The sequence below is a fragment of the Diceros bicornis genome, chromosome 25 (genome assembly GCF_020826845.1).
Source record: "Diceros bicornis minor isolate mBicDic1 chromosome 25, mDicBic1.mat.cur, whole genome shotgun sequence".
Taxonomy (NCBI): domain Eukaryota; kingdom Metazoa; phylum Chordata; class Mammalia; order Perissodactyla; family Rhinocerotidae; genus Diceros; species Diceros bicornis.
In genome coordinates this window covers 20,023,479-20,043,003 of record NC_080764.1, presented here as the reverse complement: position 1 = coordinate 20,043,003, position 19,525 = coordinate 20,023,479, and the positions used below count along the sequence as shown (strand labels likewise).

Here is a 19,525-nt window from a genome sequence, read left to right as displayed (position 1 = left end):
CAAACCAGGATATGCGGTTACTCTACTTATAAGCAACTCCCCTAGCATAGAGACCAAGGGCACAGGCAGAGAGGAGTCTGGGAGAATAGAACTCAGGTTCAGCAAGGCTTTCTTCCCACCTGGACTTCATGCTGTTGGAGTATGTCTCTAGAATGGTCAACCTCTTGGCGGTTATTATGATCTTGATTTGTGATCCTTCACTTTTCTGAGCCAGAGTGACTGTGGCTGTGCCACTTAAGTAGAAGAATTCAAGGGCTATGAAGCTTGTAACTCCCAGCTCTGACTCAGCTGGGAGATTGCAGACACCTGCAGCAGACCGCCACCACTTCCTTCTTCCCCCAGAGAGAGTGGTCCTCGGACTCCTCGACTCTGTGCATTCGCTCCAGGGCACCCCCATGGGCACTGCTCATTCTGTTTATAGTCCCCAGACCCTCTTATTTCTTCACGGCTGCTTCAGTTTTCTGAAGCATGAGAAATCTCAGAAGGACTTTGAAGGGGAGATGACCATGTATCATGGGAGCGAAGAAGGAGAAAGTGTCCTGACCAGAGATTACTAACAAGGACTGTATGTTCCTAAATAACCAGTATGTGGTCTGACAAGCAGACATTTATTTATGGAGAGAATGAATCATAAACTGAGGCTGCCATAGGAAATCCAGAAAGTAGCCTTAGACATTCAGAGAGGTGATGGAACAGAGTGACTGAGAGCTTGAGCTAATTATTAGGCTTATATCTCAACTTAGATTTGTGACCTTGGACATGTCTTTGAAACTCAGTGTTATCACACAGAAAATGAGTCAATAGTCGTCCCTACCTCACAGGGCTGTTGGGAGGATTAAATGAGATGTACATATGTTTTCAGAACAGCCCTTGCCACAGAGTAGGAATTGGGTGAATGCTAGCTATTTGGGTGATGGGATTTTTCTCACCCTGGGCTTCCCAATAAAAAGATTATGGGTGATTTATTTTTCTTGACTAAGCATCTGAAGTCATTTGAGGAGATTCCCACAAGAAGGAGAGAGTTGTACTTTCTTCATTAACTAAAGAAGTATTTTGATTCCTTTGCAGGGATCTCGGAAGCTTCTGGAACTCATCAGATACCACATTGTCCCATTTACCCAGGTTAGCCCCACGTTTCCTGGCCTATTTTTTCTCTGCTTTCAAGATATCTGACTTAGTCTTATATTGCAATATTTTGGTGCTAGAAAATATGTGACCATTGTCCTTTATCTGTACCCTCAAGCGTATCCTCAGCCATGAATAATGAGCCCGTTATCAAAGAAATCTTCCAAGCCACAAACACTCATGACATCAAAGCTCCCATTATTTATTTCATAACATCTCAGGCTATTTTTTCCAGTGGGGACTTTATGAAAGCAGGGCTCTGTGTGTGCTCTAAATGTCTCCGTCTATTGTTCTCTTCTCATTGCAGCTTGAAGTGGCCACTCTCGTTTCAACCCCTCACATTAGGAGCATGGCCAACCAGATCATACAGTTTAACACCACCAACAATGTAGGTGAAAATTCTCCTACTGTTATCATTACTCACATGCATTTTTGCTCTGCTTATGATTATTCATCAGGTTATCCTACCTCTCTGCTAACTCAATTGTAAAGCTTAAAATCTTTACAATTATTTCATTTATTTGTTGTTTCTTTCAGCAAATATCCGCTGATCAACTACATGTGTGAGTCTGAACTAGATGCCAAGGATAAGGCAGTGAAAAAAACAGGCTTACATCCCAGCAAGGAAAACAGACTTTAAACAACTAATTAGATGACCAGTTAATTATTTAATTACAATTGTAATAAGTGCCACAAAGAGGAAGTTAAGAGGGCTGTGAGAGCAGACAACAGGAGGAGACTGAGAAAATCTGGGGGTCTAGAGGTCCTCAGGGAGGAGGTGATGCTTTGGCCAAGCTTCAAAGGATGACTATGGTGAACTTGGGCAGACATGAATAGAAGAGAGTTCCATGTAGAAGGGAGAGCATGTGCAAAAGCCCTGAGGTGGGAGGGAACAAGACTTATTTAAGAAACTCAAAGAAGGCAGCATTATTCAGCTAGCTCCCTGGGGTTGTAATATCAGCAAAAGTCAGGCAGCAGAGAGATTATGTCTCCTGTTGGTTCACTGTTGATGGTGATGATGATGACCACTCATCCTTTCAACAAATATCTATGGAGTGCCTACTCTATGCCAGACACCATTCCAGTTCCTAAACGTAGACTGACGAGCAAACAGACAAAAGTCCCTGGTTGCATGGAACTTTCATTCTAGTAAATAGGAGGCTAGACAATAAAGAAATTAAATAAATAAAATATATCATATCTTAAAGAGTAGTAAGTGCTAAGGTGAAAAACAGCAAAGCGAGGAAGGGGAATAGACATTGGGGATGGGGCTGACATTTTAGATAAAGTGCCCAAGAATCCTTCATGCAGAAGAAAACATGTGAAAGAAAAAAGACCTGAAAGAGATGAGGGAAGGAGTAGTGTAAATATCTGGGGAAAAAGCGTTCCAGAGAGAGGGCACGGCAAGCGCAAAGGCACAGAGCGAGGAGCACGCTTGACCTGTTTGAGGAACAGCAAAGTCACTGTGGCTACAACAGAGGGAGTAAAGGGAGAGAGGCAGGAGAGGAGGTCGAGGCGGTGAGAGAGAGTAGGAGAGGGGGGGTCAGGTCATGCATGGCCTAAGAACTCAGGCTAAGGACAGAGGCTCTTACGTTGAGTGAGATGAGGAGCCATTGGAGGATTTTGAGCAGTGGAGTGATGTGGTCAGACCTACATTTTGGGAGACTGGTGAGGAGGAGGTGGCAATAACCCCGAGAAGAATGACGGTGACTCAGACCTGGGTGGTAGCAGGGACATGGTAAGAAGTGGTGGAATTCTGAAGGTATTTCAAAGGTAGACCCAACAGAATTTGGTGATAGATTGGATGGGAGATGAAGAGAGAAGAAGCCAAGGATGACCCGTGAGCTTCTGACTTGAGCCACCAGAAGGATGGAGTTGCTATCAATAGTGCCGGTGGAGCAGAGTTGGGGGAAAAGCGGAGATTGGAATTCTTTGCTAATTTGTTCATTTTCTGCCCCCTCCCCTGCAACACAAGCAGAACTTGTCTGGGTTTGTTCACTGGTGTACCCCCAACACCTAAAGCAAAGCCTAATACATGGTCAATAAATGTATTTGAATGAATGGATCCCCATTTCACTACAGAAAGGTGAAACAGCCTGCCCAAAGTCTCATAGCAAATATATTGTAGAGCTAGAATAGTTACACCCCCTCTACGGTCTGGCATCTGCAAGGACCATTTCTGCAAGGACATCCTTACCTGCTGTCAGTCAAAACTTCATTCAACAGATTCATCTTTCCCTGTCAGCCAAGCCCTTCTAATAGAATCTTCCACTCAGTGAAAAGTTAAGGGAAGTTGAAGGCTTTTCAGAGAGGCCACCACCAGGCAGATTCGCCTAAGGATGGCTGGTGCTCCTGCAGCGCAGAATGAAAGATGTCATTGCTTCTTTCCAGGGACAGCTTCTGGCAAATGGTGTGGCAATGGAAGAAATTGAAGTCGCTGCCAAAAATGGCCGAATTTACACACTGACTGGAGTTCTCGTTCCTCCCTCCATCGTCCCAGTTCTGCCCCGCAGATGCGATGAAACAAAGAGAGAGATAAAACTGGTAAGAAAGCAAATAAGGTCCCCCGATCAGCCCCGCAGAGGAGACAACGTCCTTCCTCTCACAATTCTGAGGAAGCTGCCAAGGAGAGTTTCAGTTGGGGGAAAAGAGGATATTGAAATTCTTTGCTAATTTGTTCATTTTCTGCTCCCTCCTCATTCCAGAGGGGTTTCTATCTTCATGAGGCAGGCAAGCCTGAGGTCCTAGCTCATGGAATGTGAACCAGGTTCCTTGGGGAATTTCCACAGTGATAGATGCTGCCCAGGTATATTCGTTTTCTAGAGCTGCCGTAACAGATGACCACAAACTAGGTGGCTTAAAGCAACAGAAATTTATTCTTTCACAGTTCTGGGGGCCAATAGCTTGAAATCAAAGTATTAGCAGGGCTGTGCTCCCTCTGAAGGCTCTAGGAGGGAATCCTTTCCGGCCTCTTCCTAGCTTCTGATGCCTCCTGGCGATCGTTGGCGTTCCTTGTCTTGTAGCTGCATCACTCCAATCTCTGCCTCTGTCTTTACATGGTCTTCTTCCCTGTGCGTGTCACTGTGTGTCCTCTTCTCTTCTTGTAAGGACACCAGACATTAGATTTAGAACTTACCCTCATCCAGTATGACTTTATCTTGGCTAATTACATCTGCAAAGACTTCCAAATAAGTTGTAAACTTCCAAATCAGTTTGCATCGATTTCCAAATAAGATCACATTCTGAGGTTTGGGGGAACAAGAAACTTGTTTTGCGGGCACACTATTCAACCCACTACACCAGAAGAGGTAGGATCAGACTCCTGCCTCTTCTTCTCCTGTCACTTGCTCCAGGCCCATGGCTTTACTCTCTCGAAGAGGGACTTAAAATACAATTGCTTCTCAGGTAGATGCTCTGGCCTGGCCAATCAACCATCTTTCTGTACTTCTTTTCAAATACCAAACTTTCCGTTTGCCTATGAGCTTGTGTACAGGAAATGGGCTTTCCTGTTTCCATAGCAACTTTTTTTGGCTCAGCCAGTTTTATTCAGAGCACCCCAAATTTCAACACTGCTGTACATGTGATCTTTATTTCCCATGGAAACCATAACCCCAAAGTTGCAGCAATAATAGGTCTGGGTCTTTCTTTTCAGGACACTTCAGTGATTGTTCTCACAATATCCTTAGAACATGGGCATTGAACAGGGAATAATGGCCTCATTTTGTAGATTTTATTTCATTGATCCCTCTTCTTCTTGTCATGAAGGCTGGAAAGAGCTAGTGGAGTACCTGGCACAGGACTGTGGCTGATTCTTTTGATTCCAGATTTCTTAACTGATGTAACGACTCTGAGATATTTTAGGCTGTTGTGATGGTACTAGTCCTCCATGCCAGTCACATACCATCTGGGGGATTTGATTCAATTCTCAGCACCCCTTTTAAGAGGGGCAGAACCTCAGTCACTTTCCCAGCCAGTCCCTGGCCATGATTTACATTTGGTTCATTCTTTGAAAAAAATATTGGCAGGCATATCACCTGGCTTGGACTGGGATGAAGATCAGAACAGGCCAGCTAAGAATAGTCTCATCTCTCATCCCAAAGATTAAGATACTAGGAAAACAGGGCCTCTACAGAAAAGACTCAATAGGAGTCAATAATTAGACTCCTTCAGAGCTCCCCCACCCTGAGCAGCTGCCATTCAAGTTCAGGGAAGGAAGTCTAGGGAGGGACAAGGGCAGCCCTAACTGCTTGCCTTGTGGTAGGGTTACTTTATTCCAGGTTGTTCAAAAGCTTGTTCTCCATCTCCCCAAAGCAAAGAATCAAGATGTGGGTTTGAGCCACAACGCAAATTTTGGCTCCACAAGGAAAAGAGCTTCCCATTAGCTGCCTTAGAATGGAGTCTTCTTTTACTATTTTCTCTGGGTTTAAAGTCAAATCTGTCTTCTCTGCATGGTTTAGGATGGTTTTGGTTACATTTATTGAAAGGACAAATGCATTCTCTGGAAAGTATTTAGGGCTAGCAAAGAGTAGGAGCAGCTAGTACCTTCTAGAAGTCTCAGTTGTCACCAGGCTAAACCCAAAGCTGCCTTTGGGCATGTATGTTTGGATTTTAGAGGTTTAATTAATAACTCTCTGTACTAGTTAGGGTCTTTGCAGGAAACAGAATTTATCCCAATGGTTCAAATGAAGAGATTTTAATGATGAAGCTACTACAGAGGGATGGGCAGGGCTAAGGAAACCAGCAAGTTATGCTGGGGCATCCAAGAAGAAGCAATGGTAGGAAACCATTCCCACCCCAGAACCAGAGAGTCGGCGGCGAGAGGGGTTGGAGGTACCAGAACCCAGTGAGAGCTGAAAGAGTGGAAGAAGTGAGGTCCATCAGGCCTGTAGGGATGGTGCCCAAGCAGACAGGGAGCGGGGAAGAAATGCCTTGACCTTGCCCTCTTCCTGCCCACCAGTATCCTGCTGGTGCCTCACATTGGTCAAGACCAGAAAGAAGCTGGCGAGGGAGGCCGGGAGACCATCCTTCAAGGTCTACCTGCTAGAGCACAGAGCCCAATAGAGAAGGTCAGAGAACGGACCTGGAGAGATTTGGAGGCACACACCCCTTTCCTTCCTCCTGAATTCAGAACCAAAAGAGCAAGAACGGGAGACCGAAAGGCAGAGAGTCAACGTTCAGCTAAGCTAATTGGAGAACGAAGAAGGCCTTAAGTGTGTGGCCACTGTTAATACTTTGTCCCTGACACAAGTGGACAGCTGCGGTGTTCCCTCAGGGGCAGGTCCTTCTCTGCACAGCAGAGAGAGTCGGTCAGAAGACTGAGGCCTGTAGACAATCCGACTCTGAAGGAGAGAGAGGAAGGTACTGCTCTGAGCAGGCTCAGTTCCTTCTCCCAAACCCACCGGCACTGACTTCACTCCTTCTCTCTGGGGAGGAGGGCGGTGGGGAGAGAGGCCAGGAGTTTTAGACTAATGGAACCCCCTTCACAGGGAGGAAGCATGAGGCCAGATGGCGTGGTCCCGTGCCCCTCTTACAGGGACGCCTGTACTGATCCGCTGTCTTTTCTTCCAGGGCACTTGCGTGAGCTGTTCGCTCGTGTACTGGAGCAAATGTCCTGCTAACTCCGAGCCCACAGTGAGTGTGTAGCTACGTGAAATCACACATCACCCAAGCCCACCCCACTGGTGTGGTTTCTCCTCCTTTCTACCTTCCTTCCTGAAAGATACTAATTCCAACTGGGGTAATATAAGGTCAGCTCTTAGCCTACGATATGGGGAATGGTAGATAGTTAATGTTTGAATCCTTGCTCATTAACCCTAGGTGAGTTGCTTAGCCTTCTTACTCTTATTTTCTTCATCTGTAGGTGATAATAATAACAACAACAGCAGCTTTAGTACAGATAAAAACCCAAGACCAATACCTAAAGCAAGAAGCCACTCAGTCAAGGTTCATTCCTTCTCTACTTTTCCCTCTTAAATAAAATCCAGTGTTTGTGTAGGGCAGGCCAAACTTTACCTCCACTCTCTCGGGGTCTCCAGCTGGGCCTCAGAATTAAATTGACATAAGACAGATCAACAGGAGAAAAGCACCCCAGTTCTTACATGTCATGGGAGCCCCCATAGGAGAATGAAGACCCCAAGAAGTGGCAAAACGTAAATGTTGACACAGTAGGTTAAATAAAGAGAGGCAATTGTGGAAAAGTCACTAAAATGTATGGGAAGGCTATAGGAAGATCAGTTATTTCAACAAGGTCTGTTTGTACCGATTTTTCCCAGCTTCGGCTCTCTGGTGACAGGCTGTTTCTTTCCCCATGGTACAGGGTGGGCATCTTTCACATGGGAGTTTATCTCCTGTTTTAAGAAAGAAAAGGGGAGATCAGAGCATCCCTTTTGTATCTGATGTTTTTCAAGTGCCTTTAGCTCAAAATAATCTTGGTGCGAAAGTGGCAAATTTGGGATGGCATATTCTGCCACTCTCCATTCATATTTGCTCTTCCCAAGCATTATTCTGGAGACAAAGACAAGAAATATCAAGAAAATGACACTAAGACCATCAAAACCTTTTCAAGTTGGATTGAATTCCACACACGTCTATTGAGGACTATAGTGCTGGTTCTGGGGGCATAAAGATGCATAAGATACAGTTTTGTTTTGTTTTTGTCTTGAGAAGCTCTATCCTAAAAGGAAAACAGACAGTTGTACAATAATTCATAGTTCATATGCCAAGTACTCTATTAATGGTAAAAGCTAAGTGTTCTAAGTAAAACTGATGATAGAAATTTCTGCCTATAATTTTGCCTAAGAAAGAACATCCCAATGAGGAGTTTCATTAACCCCTGGGATAGATCACTCAGGAAGGTGATGGGCTCTTTAACGCAATCCTATTGTGAAGCATTTAATAAAGCAAAACATTAAAATTAAATAGACACAGGTGTTCAGATATTTATTTTGCTTAATGAAGCCATCACCCCTGAGTCCTTCGGGATGCTGTCAACCAGGGCATATGGAGAGGGAGGAAAAAAGAGGAGATCATGTTGACTAGCGTCACAGTGATCACTGTGTGTGTGCTAGACATAGTTCTAAATGCTTTATTCAGCAAACCTATGAGATAGGTATATTATCATCATAATCACTGTGTAATCTGGGAACTAAGGCAAAGAAATATAAAACACCTTGCACAAGATTGCACAGCTGATTCATGGCAGAACCATGTTCCTATGTTGCCTCTGGCCAAGGAGGAGGAGGAAGACAAATGAGACACACAGGTTGGAGCCAAAAGAGCCCCAAAACGGCCCCTCCCAGGCTCCCATGATCTACACTTGGTTAACTATCATGAGATCCAACAAGAGGGCTGAATGTTCCTTCCTCAATGACCCCAGAATTCCTTTATATCTGTAAGATTTTAGGATTTTATAGCCCATGAAGTTCTCATGGCTCTCTTCTTGAGCAAGACCCTAAAATGAAGGGATAAACTCTACATCAACATACATCTAACACAAAATTTGAGTCAGGGACTAAATATTTAGGACAAAACTTGAGAGTCAGCATTTTTGTCCCATTTCACAGATTGGGCTGCTGAGGCCCACAGAGACTACAGGACTTGCCTATGATATCCTAAAATCAGTAGGTGGTGAGACCCATTCTCTGGACCTGCCACTTACTAGCAGCGTTCTTTAGAAAAAATGATTTAACCTGTCTGGGCCTCAGTTTCCTCATCTATAAAAAAGGGATGAAAAATATCCACATGGAGATGAAGATTGATGACCTCACATGTACAGTGTAACCCTAGTTAGTTCTCAACAAATGGTAGTTCTAGATAATCATGCACAGGCATCAGGGGTTACATCATGGAAAAGTGCATTTAAATCTGCTCCCCCCTACACACTCATACTCCTAAGAGAAAAACTCAGACTACTGCTATTGTGTTTGGTGGATCTTTCTACAAATTAGAGATAGACTCTTTACTGGCCCCAAAATTTCTATGTAGGAGGAGCTTAGGGATGGCTATAGATTGGAAGGGGAGGCTAAGCCACATCCAGGATGAACAGGAAAGTGGTCCCTGATTGATTAGCAATGTCTGCCACGGCATGAGACAGGGAGTAAAGGTACGTGTGCTCTGTGTTGTGCAAACCGTGGCCTGTATTCTACCAACAAGGAAACAGGCCTAAAGAGGGTGACTAAGCTCTGACTGGGACCCACGTGTGCTGGTGTGGTCTAGTGCTCTTTCCTTACATAAAATGGAACTAGAATGTCTAGTGTATGTAGAAGCCCAGCACTGCCCAGAGGACCTCGAAATGCAGACTGCAATGCTTTTTCTCATTGGCTTTCCTCCAGGCACTCTTCACACACAAATGTGTCTACACTGGCAGAATAAGGAGCCTGAAGAGTGGCTGTGCCAGATACTGTAATGTCACTGTGAAGGTGAGGAGCATGTGTGGCCGGGGCCCTCATCCAGTCCTACAAGGCCCAGACAGAAGCCAACAGGCTGGGCAGCTCCAGCGCCACTCTTGGGCCCCAGGGTCTGTGCGGTCACTGTTTGTCTGTGGGCCTTGGCAATGTCTTCCTGCAGTGAAATTGAAGGGTGGAGTCTCTACATGGAGACCAGGTCACCCCCTTCCCTGAATCCATCCCTCCCGTGGTTCCCTATTGCTCTTAACATAGAGCGCGCACTCTGGGCTGCCCCACACGGCCCACCCTCTGCCGTGTCTCTGACCTGTCTCTTCCCCTCATTTCCACCTCAGAGTGTGCACACTTGCCATTCCCTCCCCTGGAAGGCTCTTCCAGGTTTTCTTGGGCCTGACTCATCTTTCAAGTCTCCATTCAACTGTCACCTCCTCCATCACCACCTAATCCACAGTGACGCCCAGACTCCCCCAACCTCTGTCCCCACCTGACGCCACTTTATTATGAGACTGTGTCGCTCTCTGAAATTCTCTTCTTCTTTTTTTTTTTTTAACTTATTGTCTCTTCCCTGACTGGTTAGAACATAGCTTCCATGAGCACGAGCTTTCGTCTGTCTTGTTCCCATGGTGCCAGAGCCGGGCTGGCCCCCGAGGTCGGCCCTCAGTAGGTTGGTGGTGAACAGATGGCTGAGCACTAGCCATGCCCCGTATTCAAAAGGAAGACTCAAGCTCACTGGGGGCACTAAGGGTGTTTATGACAATAATGGAAATTAAAATAGATCTCCTTTGAGGAATTGGCACTCTGCTTGGGGTTTCAAAGGCAACACGTATTTTGTTTCTCAGATACCAAAATGCTGCAAAGGCTTCTACGGGCCCGACTGCAACCAGTGTCCAGGAGGCTTCTCGAATCCATGCTCGGGGAATGGACAGGTGACAAAGACAGTCCTTGATGCGCACTTTTTCATGAATGCTGGGGTTGACTTGCCTTAAGTCAAATCAAAAGATAATTTTTAAAACCACTAAACCAAGAAGTGATACAATGACAGCCGCTATTCCCAGGAAGTAAGAGAAACAGATCAGTTACTGAAAAAACAGGTGTCTGCAGTGGAAGGAATCTGGGCTGGGACAGGGGTGGGGAGGGAGGTGGTCCAGTGATGTTGCTCCTGGTCTTTGCTTTCCTGCTGTTGACTGCATGACCTTGGCCACCTCAGGAAGGCTCTCTGGACCGCTCTCCTGTGGGAGATAGCTGGGCTAGCCTGCGTTGATCTCCAAGATTCCTCCCAGGGTTAAGATTTTATGATGCTTAAAAAAAAATAGCACTTTCGAGTGATTGCTTTATTTAATCCATCTATAGAACCTAGCGAAATGTGAAGGCCAAATCTTAACTCATCTAGCTTGGAGGCTGGAGCTAAACAAATGAAGGTAAAAGTAGGTGTGGTTCATACAGGAAATTATAGATTTGTGCATTTAAGAAAGCCACATCTAGAATATGCCTCTTTTGGGGTCGGCCCCGTGGCATAGCGGTTAAGTGCGCGTGCTCCACTGCTGGCAGCCCGGGTTCGGATCCCGGGCGTGCACCGACGCACTGCTTGTCAGGCCATGCTGTGGTGGTCTCCCACATAAAGTGGAGGAAGATGGGCACGGATGTTAGCTCAGGGCTGTCTCCCTCAGCAAAAAGAGGAGGATTGGCATGGATGTTAGCTCAGGGCTGATCTTCCTCACAAAGAAAAGAAAAAAAGAATATGCCTCTTTCAAGGGGAAGGAAAAACTGTGCAGCCACAAGTGGGGACACCAGGCAGGTGCAGAGAACAGGATGAGTCTGGTACCTGTAGCCAGGTGGTGAGCACAAATCTAACCTGGAAACAGCTGGGGAGGTGGAAGGCAAAATGCTTACCACTGAAGGGAGAAACACGGCCGTGTGAAGTCACGGATCCCAGCAAGCAAGAATCTGCAGAGGAAGGCCAGCCTTTATTCTGAAGGTCATTGTTTGGAGGTTCCAGTTCACCATTGTGACCCCCCTTGAATGACTTCCCTTAAAGTTCTAAATCCTGGCTCGAGACCCCCAAGGTTGTCGTATTTTAGCTTCCTACCTGATACCAACACAACTCCACTCTCCGCAAGGAGTCCCAAGGGTCATTTTAAGCAGGACTGAATCTGGTTGAAAGAAGTCAGGCCACGAAATGAAAGCATCTGGGATTCCTTGACGGGTGTGTGTTGTCCTAACGGCCCATGGGGCCTGCCTTTGCCCACAGTGTGTGGACGGCCTCGGTGGCAATGGGACGTGCGTTTGCCAGGATGGCTTCCAAGGCTCCCAGTGTCAGTTCTGCTCGGACCCCAATAAATACGGACCCCAGTGCGACAAAAGTAAGTTGCCCTTCCAGAGCTTCCCTCCACTCCTCAGCCAGCACCCCTGCTGCACTGCAGCAAGCCGATGGTGCGGGCCTGGTGGCATGTGCCCCTTTGCTTGGTGTATGCCCTCATCACAGGGCATGTCTTAGGCACATGCCAGGTTGTGGCCCCACCTGCAGAGTTTCTGAGACAGTAGGCCTAGGTGGTATCTGAGAGTTTACGTTCCTAACAAGTTCCCTGGGATGCCTACACTGCTGGTTCACGGCCCACACTTTGAAAACCAGTCTCTTACGGCTTCCTGCATATCTGAAATCAGTTCCATATCAAGAAACAGACTCACTCCCTACCTTTCAAACAGTCCTCTTCCATCAGCCCCTCCCTTTGCAAAATTTGTGACCTTGGGCAAGTTACTACGTCTCTCTAGGCCCCCGTGTCCTCATCTATAAAATAGGGATAATAATAATAACTACCTGGTAAGGTTAGTACAGGTTATAAATGGAAAACACTTGCCTTAGAACAATGCCTCGCACCTAGTATGCACTACCAATACACTAGCTGTTATTATTATCTATTATTGTCATTGCTGCTATTCTAAGTTCAGTGACAAAAATGTCATAAAGCTTGTAGAACATGTCAAAAGTTCTATAATAGGCATTGAAAAAACACTGTTATGTAATCTTAGAAAATGCATTGTGATCTTTAAAATGACATCATGTGTATATTTGTGCTTATTTGTATGTATATTTAGATGTATATTTCCAAGAGGATAGAATAAAAGGAGTAGATCAGAGTTTGCTGTGGAGTCAAACCAACCTGGAGTTAAATCCCCTCTCTGCAGCTTACCGGCTGTATGACCTTGGAAAAAGTCTCTCATTGAGCCTCAGTTTCCCCATCTATAAAATGAAGATAATAGTGCTACCCACATCAGAGATTATTGATTATTAGATCATAATTTAGGGCTTTAGCACAGAGCTTGCACCTAGCAAGTAATCAATAAAGGAAGCAGTTCTTATTATAATCACTAACTCCACTCATCTGTTACAAACACACAACCCTTCCGCCCTCTTACCTTGTCTGATCCTCACAACTACCCCTCAAGATGGACGTGACGCCAGCACAGCAGAGTCAGGGCTGCTGATCCTAGTGTAATGTTCTTTTTGCCAAATAAAGTTTCTAAGAAAAAAAAAATAAGGGTCTATTCCAAAGCCTGCCAGCTGTGGCATTTCTACGAGGCCAGCAGGGCAGGCTGCCAAGGCTGGGGGCAGCGGTGCTGGGCTTCCTGCTCGAACGCCTCTCCTGCCTGGTCTGTGGCTGCCCACATCTCACACAGGGAGCCTCCTCTTCATTCTGGGTCCTGTTCCTTGCAAATTAAGCCCTGACTTACGTAAAAGTTTTGAAAAGTCTTTTTTTGTTTTAAATCTAGCTTTTCCAGCCCCGCTCGCTGTGTTTCTCTTCTCTCTCCTGGACCTTGGCTCTAAGCACCCACACGAATTTCTCTCCCATCAGTCCCTTCTGGAGCAAAACCACAGATTCCTTCCTTTCTGATTGTATTTGAGCCCCCAAATCCTTGCCATCTGCCTTGGAGAATCTCCGTCTCCTTCTTTTCACTCCCGTGTGCATAGGAGCCTGAGTCTGATGCTGCAATTCTTAAATACCTATAATCAAAAGCAAAGTAAGCAGCTATGGTTTAAAATGATAACAGGCAAGTGGAAATGCCAGTTCAAATAGTGGTCTACTGTGTTTACACATGGGCACTAATAGAAATGGAATTTGAAAGCCTGAGTTCAAGTCCCTGTCTGGGAACTTAGCAGCAAGTAGCCAATTTGCTTCGCCTCTCTGAGCCAGTTTGCTCATCTGGAAAATGCAGTGGTGCAAGCACCCACCTCCTGAGGCTGGTGACAATTAATGAGATGGTACAGGCAAAAGGCTGGCCTGACGCCTAGAACAGTCAGTGTGCAAATGCTGGCCATCAGTTATCACTGGTTTGCTGTGACAGAGAGTGAAGAATAAATGTATAAGCTACACGCCAGAGGCCATGCCGGCATGAGAAATCACTTCTATTTATTCCAGCATGTCCTCGTGAAAAGGTGAGAAATTTCCAGACTAAACTCTCCCGCCACACAGTAGATGGAAATTGAGTTCCTGGGCCTCTTTCCCACCATCACAACCCACCCCTCCCCCCACACCCCACACGGATACATAGAAAGCAGCCTTGAGACCAAGCTCCTCTCATGCTTGATGGCACAGCCAGGCTCACCAAGTGCTCTCTCAGGGACACTGAGAAGCACTTGAGATGCTAAGAAATAGCTTCCAGAGCCTTCCCCTGGCTCAGCCCCAGGTTCTACTCCGACAGGAGGGAGTGGGGCGTGAGGGGAGGTGGTCCCTGTTCTCCATGACCCGTGTGCCCCCATGCTAAGCGTGTCCCCTAAGCCCTGAGTGTCCCTCTTCCTTCTCTCTCAGAATGTCTGTGCGTTGACGGCACGTGTGACAACAGGATCGACAGTGACGGGGCCTGCCTCCTCGGCACCTGCAGAGAGGGCTCCGCGGGGAGATTCTGCCACAGGCAGACCTCAGCCTGCGGGCCCTACGTGCAGTTCTGTCACATCCACGCCACCTGTGAATACAGCAATGGGACAGCAAGGTAGGCCTGCGAGGGGCACCACCCTTGACGGCCCACGGCCACTGTGTTACCTGTCGACAGACCCAACCTGTATCTAAACTCTTTGTAAACTAAGACCTGTTCTCTCCAGCCACCACTGTGGCTTTTGTGGAGAAAACTCAGACTGAGCTGGGCTCAAATTGCAGCACTCCTTGCTTTGAAATGTACCAGCTGTGTGACCTTGGGCAAGTTCCTTAACCTCTCTGAGCCTCACTTTCCTCATCAGAATAATAAGGGTGATGTTGCCTATCTAGCATGGCAATTGTGGAGATTAGAAAAAAATGACTTTAAAAGCGACAGGGCTAGCACATCATAGGGGTTCAGTCATAAAAACTGTAATTATCATCATCACTCCAGCATTGGCTTTTATGAAAGGTAAAGATTTGTCCACCAACTTTCCAACTCTTTAAAAACACATTTACCTCCTAAGGCTGTTAATAACTTCGCTGTTAAATGCATCTTACAAGAAATTGAGTCTTGGTCATTGGATCACCATTTGTTTCCTTAATTCTAACATATGCAGTGGGCTGGGGGTGGGAGGAAATGTCAGAGGAAATTTTTGTCTCTGGGCATATCTGGTTCAAAGGCAGTAACCACCAAAAAATATCCTGGGAAATGCGGAGAAGGCCTGGAATATTCCTGGTCCTATTTTTACAGCACTTTTCTTAATTTGTGATTACACAGTTATTTGCTTAGCTGTTTGTGGTCTGTCTGCCCCACTAGACTGTAGGCTGCATGGGGCCAGGGACTGTCTTTTCTCTTTCACAATTGTGAGATAGAAGTGCATCTTCCTAAGGAGTTAGGAGATACACCAGAGCAGAAGGCAAAAACCACAAGCCATCAGAATTACCCTTAAAACCTCTTAAATCACCCCCAAAGGACTTTCGACATGGGTCTGTCTATACCATATAACCTTAGGTCAGTCAACCAGTGTTTGAATGGATCAACCCATTTCTTCCTTTGGGTACCAAATAAAGTATTTTTTTCCTCTAGGAGCCTTGATGCACGAAAAATATATTTCTTAAATTTTTGTGAAGCACATATGACTGAATTTGCAGTAGTGACAGGGTGCATGATGGAGCCACAGGGTGTCCCAGCACCTATCAGAGGGCACTCAACACATATTGGTTGAACAGACAGCCTGCATTTAATAGCAGAAGTATCACAGTGGAACATTGTGAAAGGAGTGTCTGAGAGGGTAAGGGGCCAGGAAACTATGTCTGCTCACGGAATGGGGCACCTGAGAATGTTGTGTTTGCGGGGGGGTGGGAAACCTGAAGGACCAGAAGAGAAAGAGGGGAGATCTCACCTGACTGTCATTTTCAAATATTTTAAGAACATTCGCATAGAAGAGAGGGTAAAGTTGTTCTCTGCTGAACCAGAGAAAAGAACTAGAGTTATAAAGAGGCAGATTCCAGTCCAGTAAGAGCAGAAAAGCTGCCAGATGTCGAGGTTGATAAGGTACAGGTGTGTGCAAGGGCCTTGGTAACCGCTCTGCATGCATTAGCTCATGGAATCTTCACCACAGTTCTATGAGGGAGGCGGTATGATTAGACCCATTTTCTAGATGAGGAAACAAAGTTTCCCAGAGGTTAAGGGGCTCACCCAGGGTCACACGACTGCTTAGAGGTGGGGCCTGGATTCCCACCCAGGTGTGTCTGACTGCAGACCCCAGAAGTGCCCGTGACCACCTTGGTACTCTGGCTCCCTGACAAGGGCAAGCTGTGAAGCCATGAGCCGGTTCACCCCTGTCTAGCTGGCCTCCTTCTGGGGGCTTGGTGCTTACATTCTGGGCCTGATTTCATGCACTCACTCTTCTTTGCAGCTGTGTTTGCAAAGCAGGATACGAAGGGGACGGAAGCCTCTGTTCAGAGATGGACCCTTGTGCGGGATCAACCCTGGGGGGCTGTAGCCACAATGTGAGTGTTGGTCTTCATTTCCAAGCTCCCTAGTTTTTTAGGAAATCCTGAGGGAAGGCTCTCCAAAAGGCGGTGTCTGATAACTTCATTTCATGAAGCACGTTTGTTTGAACCTTGCATTTTAAAGATGGTGCCGGGAGCCCCGTGTGAGCCTCCACTTCTTAAATCCAATATGGTGGGTGTGCCCCAGATCCCCACGTGTGGAGGGCTTTGGGCTCTTAAAAACCCAGCCTGAGAATCAGACATTGAGATCGTTAGTAATCAAGTCTTGAGCCAAACACTACAGCTTACAAGCGACTCTAATGCCCGTGATCTCGTTTGCTCCCCTCACCAACCCAATGAAGCAGGTGGTGTCATCCCCATTTTACAGATTAGGAAACTGAGGCTCAGGGGTGTTATGTGACTTGCCCCAATTCTATTATTATCAGGAGTGTAGCCTGAACCCCACTGCTTTCACTAATACCTTTCTAATATCACCACCATCACCAGGCCCTAGTCACCTTCATTTATCACCCCCAGTTTAATGATGGGTCCCCCTGCTGCCTCTCTTGCCCATCTACAAGACATTCATTGTGCGCCCACAGCCAGAGTGGCTTGAAGTGGGTCAGATCATGTTTCTCCCATGCTGAAACCCCTTCAGGAACTGCCCCTGGCTCTGAGGATGAACTAACTCAGAGGCAAATGCTTTCCCGTAGCCCGCCAGACTCCTCTTTTGCTAGCCCCGCCCACTGAGACAGCCTCATGTCAACAGCTTAGCTTGTACCTCTCCTGCTCTCACCCTGTTTCTTCAGCCTCCTGGTGTGGTCATCCTGAGAGGCATGGGAGTTGGTCCAGTGGTTAGGAGCCTGGGCTCCAGCATCACATAGACCTGGGTTCATGCTTCTATGCAGCTGTGTGACCTTAGGCAAGTTACTTGCCTCCTCTGAGCCTCAGTTTCTTCATCTGTAAAACAGAGATAATAACAGTACCCTCCTCAAGATGATGGCTTACACCTGCAAAACATTAGGAACAGTCCCTGCTCAATAAATGACAGCAATGCTAGTGGTGGTGATCATTAGCTGGCCAACTCCAAGCAATTTTGCTCTTTAAACCATCTCATCTTTTCCATTGATCTCAACAGAAATGTGCATTTTAATCATTTCCATTGCACTCCATGCAAATATGTGTTTCTAGAATGTACCTCTGGAAATCCTTTTTTGGAATCATGTGGCTGGACTGAGGTTTCAGAGGTTTTGCTTCTTCTTTTCCTCCTGCAGGCAGAATGCATCAGAACTGGCACGGGGACCCACACCTGCGTGTGCCAGCAGGGATGGACCGGGGACGGAAGAGACTGCTCAGAGATCAACAACTGCCTGCTGCCCCTCGCTGGCGGCTGCCACGACAACGCGACATGTTTGTACGTAGGCCCCGGGCAGGTAGGTGTGACATGGCAGGGAGTAAATAGGACCCAGGATTCCTGCGGTGGCTTTTTCCCGCCCTGGACACCGAAGTGCTTTGGCTAGAACTTATTGCAACTTTTTATCATTTGTAGCAGTAAGAATGGGTTAATTGTCACAACAAACTTATGATGCAGGTACTATTTTTTTTTCACCTTTTGACCCCTGTCATCATTTTGCCCACCCCCACCCTCTGCCTCTGGCAACCACCAATCTGTTCTCTGTTTCTATGAGCTCAGTTTTGGAGGCTTTTTTTTAGATGTCACAGATAAATGAGATCATACAGTACTTGCCTCTCTCTTTCTGACTTGTTTCACTTAGCATAATGTTCTCAAGGTCCATCAATGTTGTTGCAAATGGCAAGATTTCATTCTTTTTTATGGCTGAATTATATTCCATTGTGTATGTATACCACATCTTCTTTATCCATCCATCCATCAGTGGACACTGAGGTTGCTTCCACATCTTGGCTATTGTAAACAATGCTGCAATGAACATGGATAGGGGTGCAGATATCTCTTTGAGTTAGTGTTTTGGTTTTCTTGGGATAAATACCCAGAAGTGGAATTGCTAGATCATATGGTAATTCTATTTTTAATTTTTTTAAGGAAACTCCTTACTGTTTTCCATAGTGGCTGCACCAATTTACATTCCCACCAATAGCGAACAAGGGTTCCCTTTTCTCCACATCCTCGCCAACGTGTGTTATTTCTTGTCTTTTTGATGACAGCCATTCAACAAATGTGAGGTGATATCTCTTATGGTTTTGGTTTGCATTTCCCTAGTGGTTAATGATGTTGAGATCTTTTCATGTACTGTTGGCCAACTCTATGTCTTCTTTGGAAAAATATCTATTCAAATCTTCTGCCCATTTTTTAATTAGTTTTTTTTCCTGTGGAGTTGTATGAGTTATTTATATATTTTGGATATTAACCCCTTATCATATATATGATTTGCAAATATTTTCTCCCATTCAGTAGGTTGCCTTTTCATTTTGTTGATAGTTTCCTTTGCTGTGCAGAAGGTATTAGTTTGATGTAGTCCCACTTGTTTATTTTTGCTTTTGTTGGTATACTATTATTATTCCATCTTATAGAAAAGGAAATTGAGGCACAGAGAGGCTAAATACTTTGCTCACATCGCACAGAAAATAAACCATAACGTGAGATTCACACCCAGATAGTCTGACTCCAGAGCTGCCCTCTTAGTCACTACCTTTCACCACACTTTATCTGTCTGTAGCACTCTACAGTTTGTTGATCACTTTCACCTAACCTCATTTAAGGGAGACTGAGGCAGAGAAAGCTACTGCTTAGGAATTAATCAGCTCTGGGGGAGGTGATGTCGACTGTAGTAGGATTGCGGCCATGGAAATGTCCTGATCATGAAAAAGCTCACTGCAGTCTTATGCCTCGCCAAGCATTTGGCAAGCAATTGCATTAACTTTTGACTCACCTGGGTTGCCAGATTGCATTTGAGAAAGAAAAAAAATTCCTTGGTATCTGTATTAGTTTGCTAAGGCTGTTATAGCAGAGTGTCACTAACTAGATGGCACAGAACAACAAAAATGTATTGTCTCACTGTTCAGGAGGCTAGAGGTCCGAGATCAAGGTGTCGGCAGGTTTGGTTCCTTCTAAGG

General features: G+C 45.9%; 1 protein-coding gene across 1 annotated transcript in view; it reads left to right on the top strand.

Moving 5' to 3' along the window:
• STAB2 (stabilin 2) overlaps positions 1-19,525 on the top strand; it is a 152,992-nt gene that overhangs the window by 49,608 nt on the left and 83,859 nt on the right. Inside the window, exons 16-25 of the mRNA XM_058568547.1 lie at positions 1,069-1,122; positions 1,433-1,513; positions 3,517-3,669; positions 6,694-6,756; positions 9,456-9,542; positions 10,367-10,453; positions 11,776-11,887; positions 14,333-14,513; positions 16,357-16,450; positions 17,707-17,865. Of these exons, the coding sequence (XP_058424530.1) occupies positions 1,069-1,122; positions 1,433-1,513; positions 3,517-3,669; positions 6,694-6,756; positions 9,456-9,542; positions 10,367-10,453; positions 11,776-11,887; positions 14,333-14,513; positions 16,357-16,450; positions 17,707-17,865 (1,071 nt within the window). The remainder of the gene's footprint in view (positions 1-1,068; positions 1,123-1,432; positions 1,514-3,516; positions 3,670-6,693; positions 6,757-9,455; positions 9,543-10,366; positions 10,454-11,775; positions 11,888-14,332; positions 14,514-16,356; positions 16,451-17,706; positions 17,866-19,525) is intronic.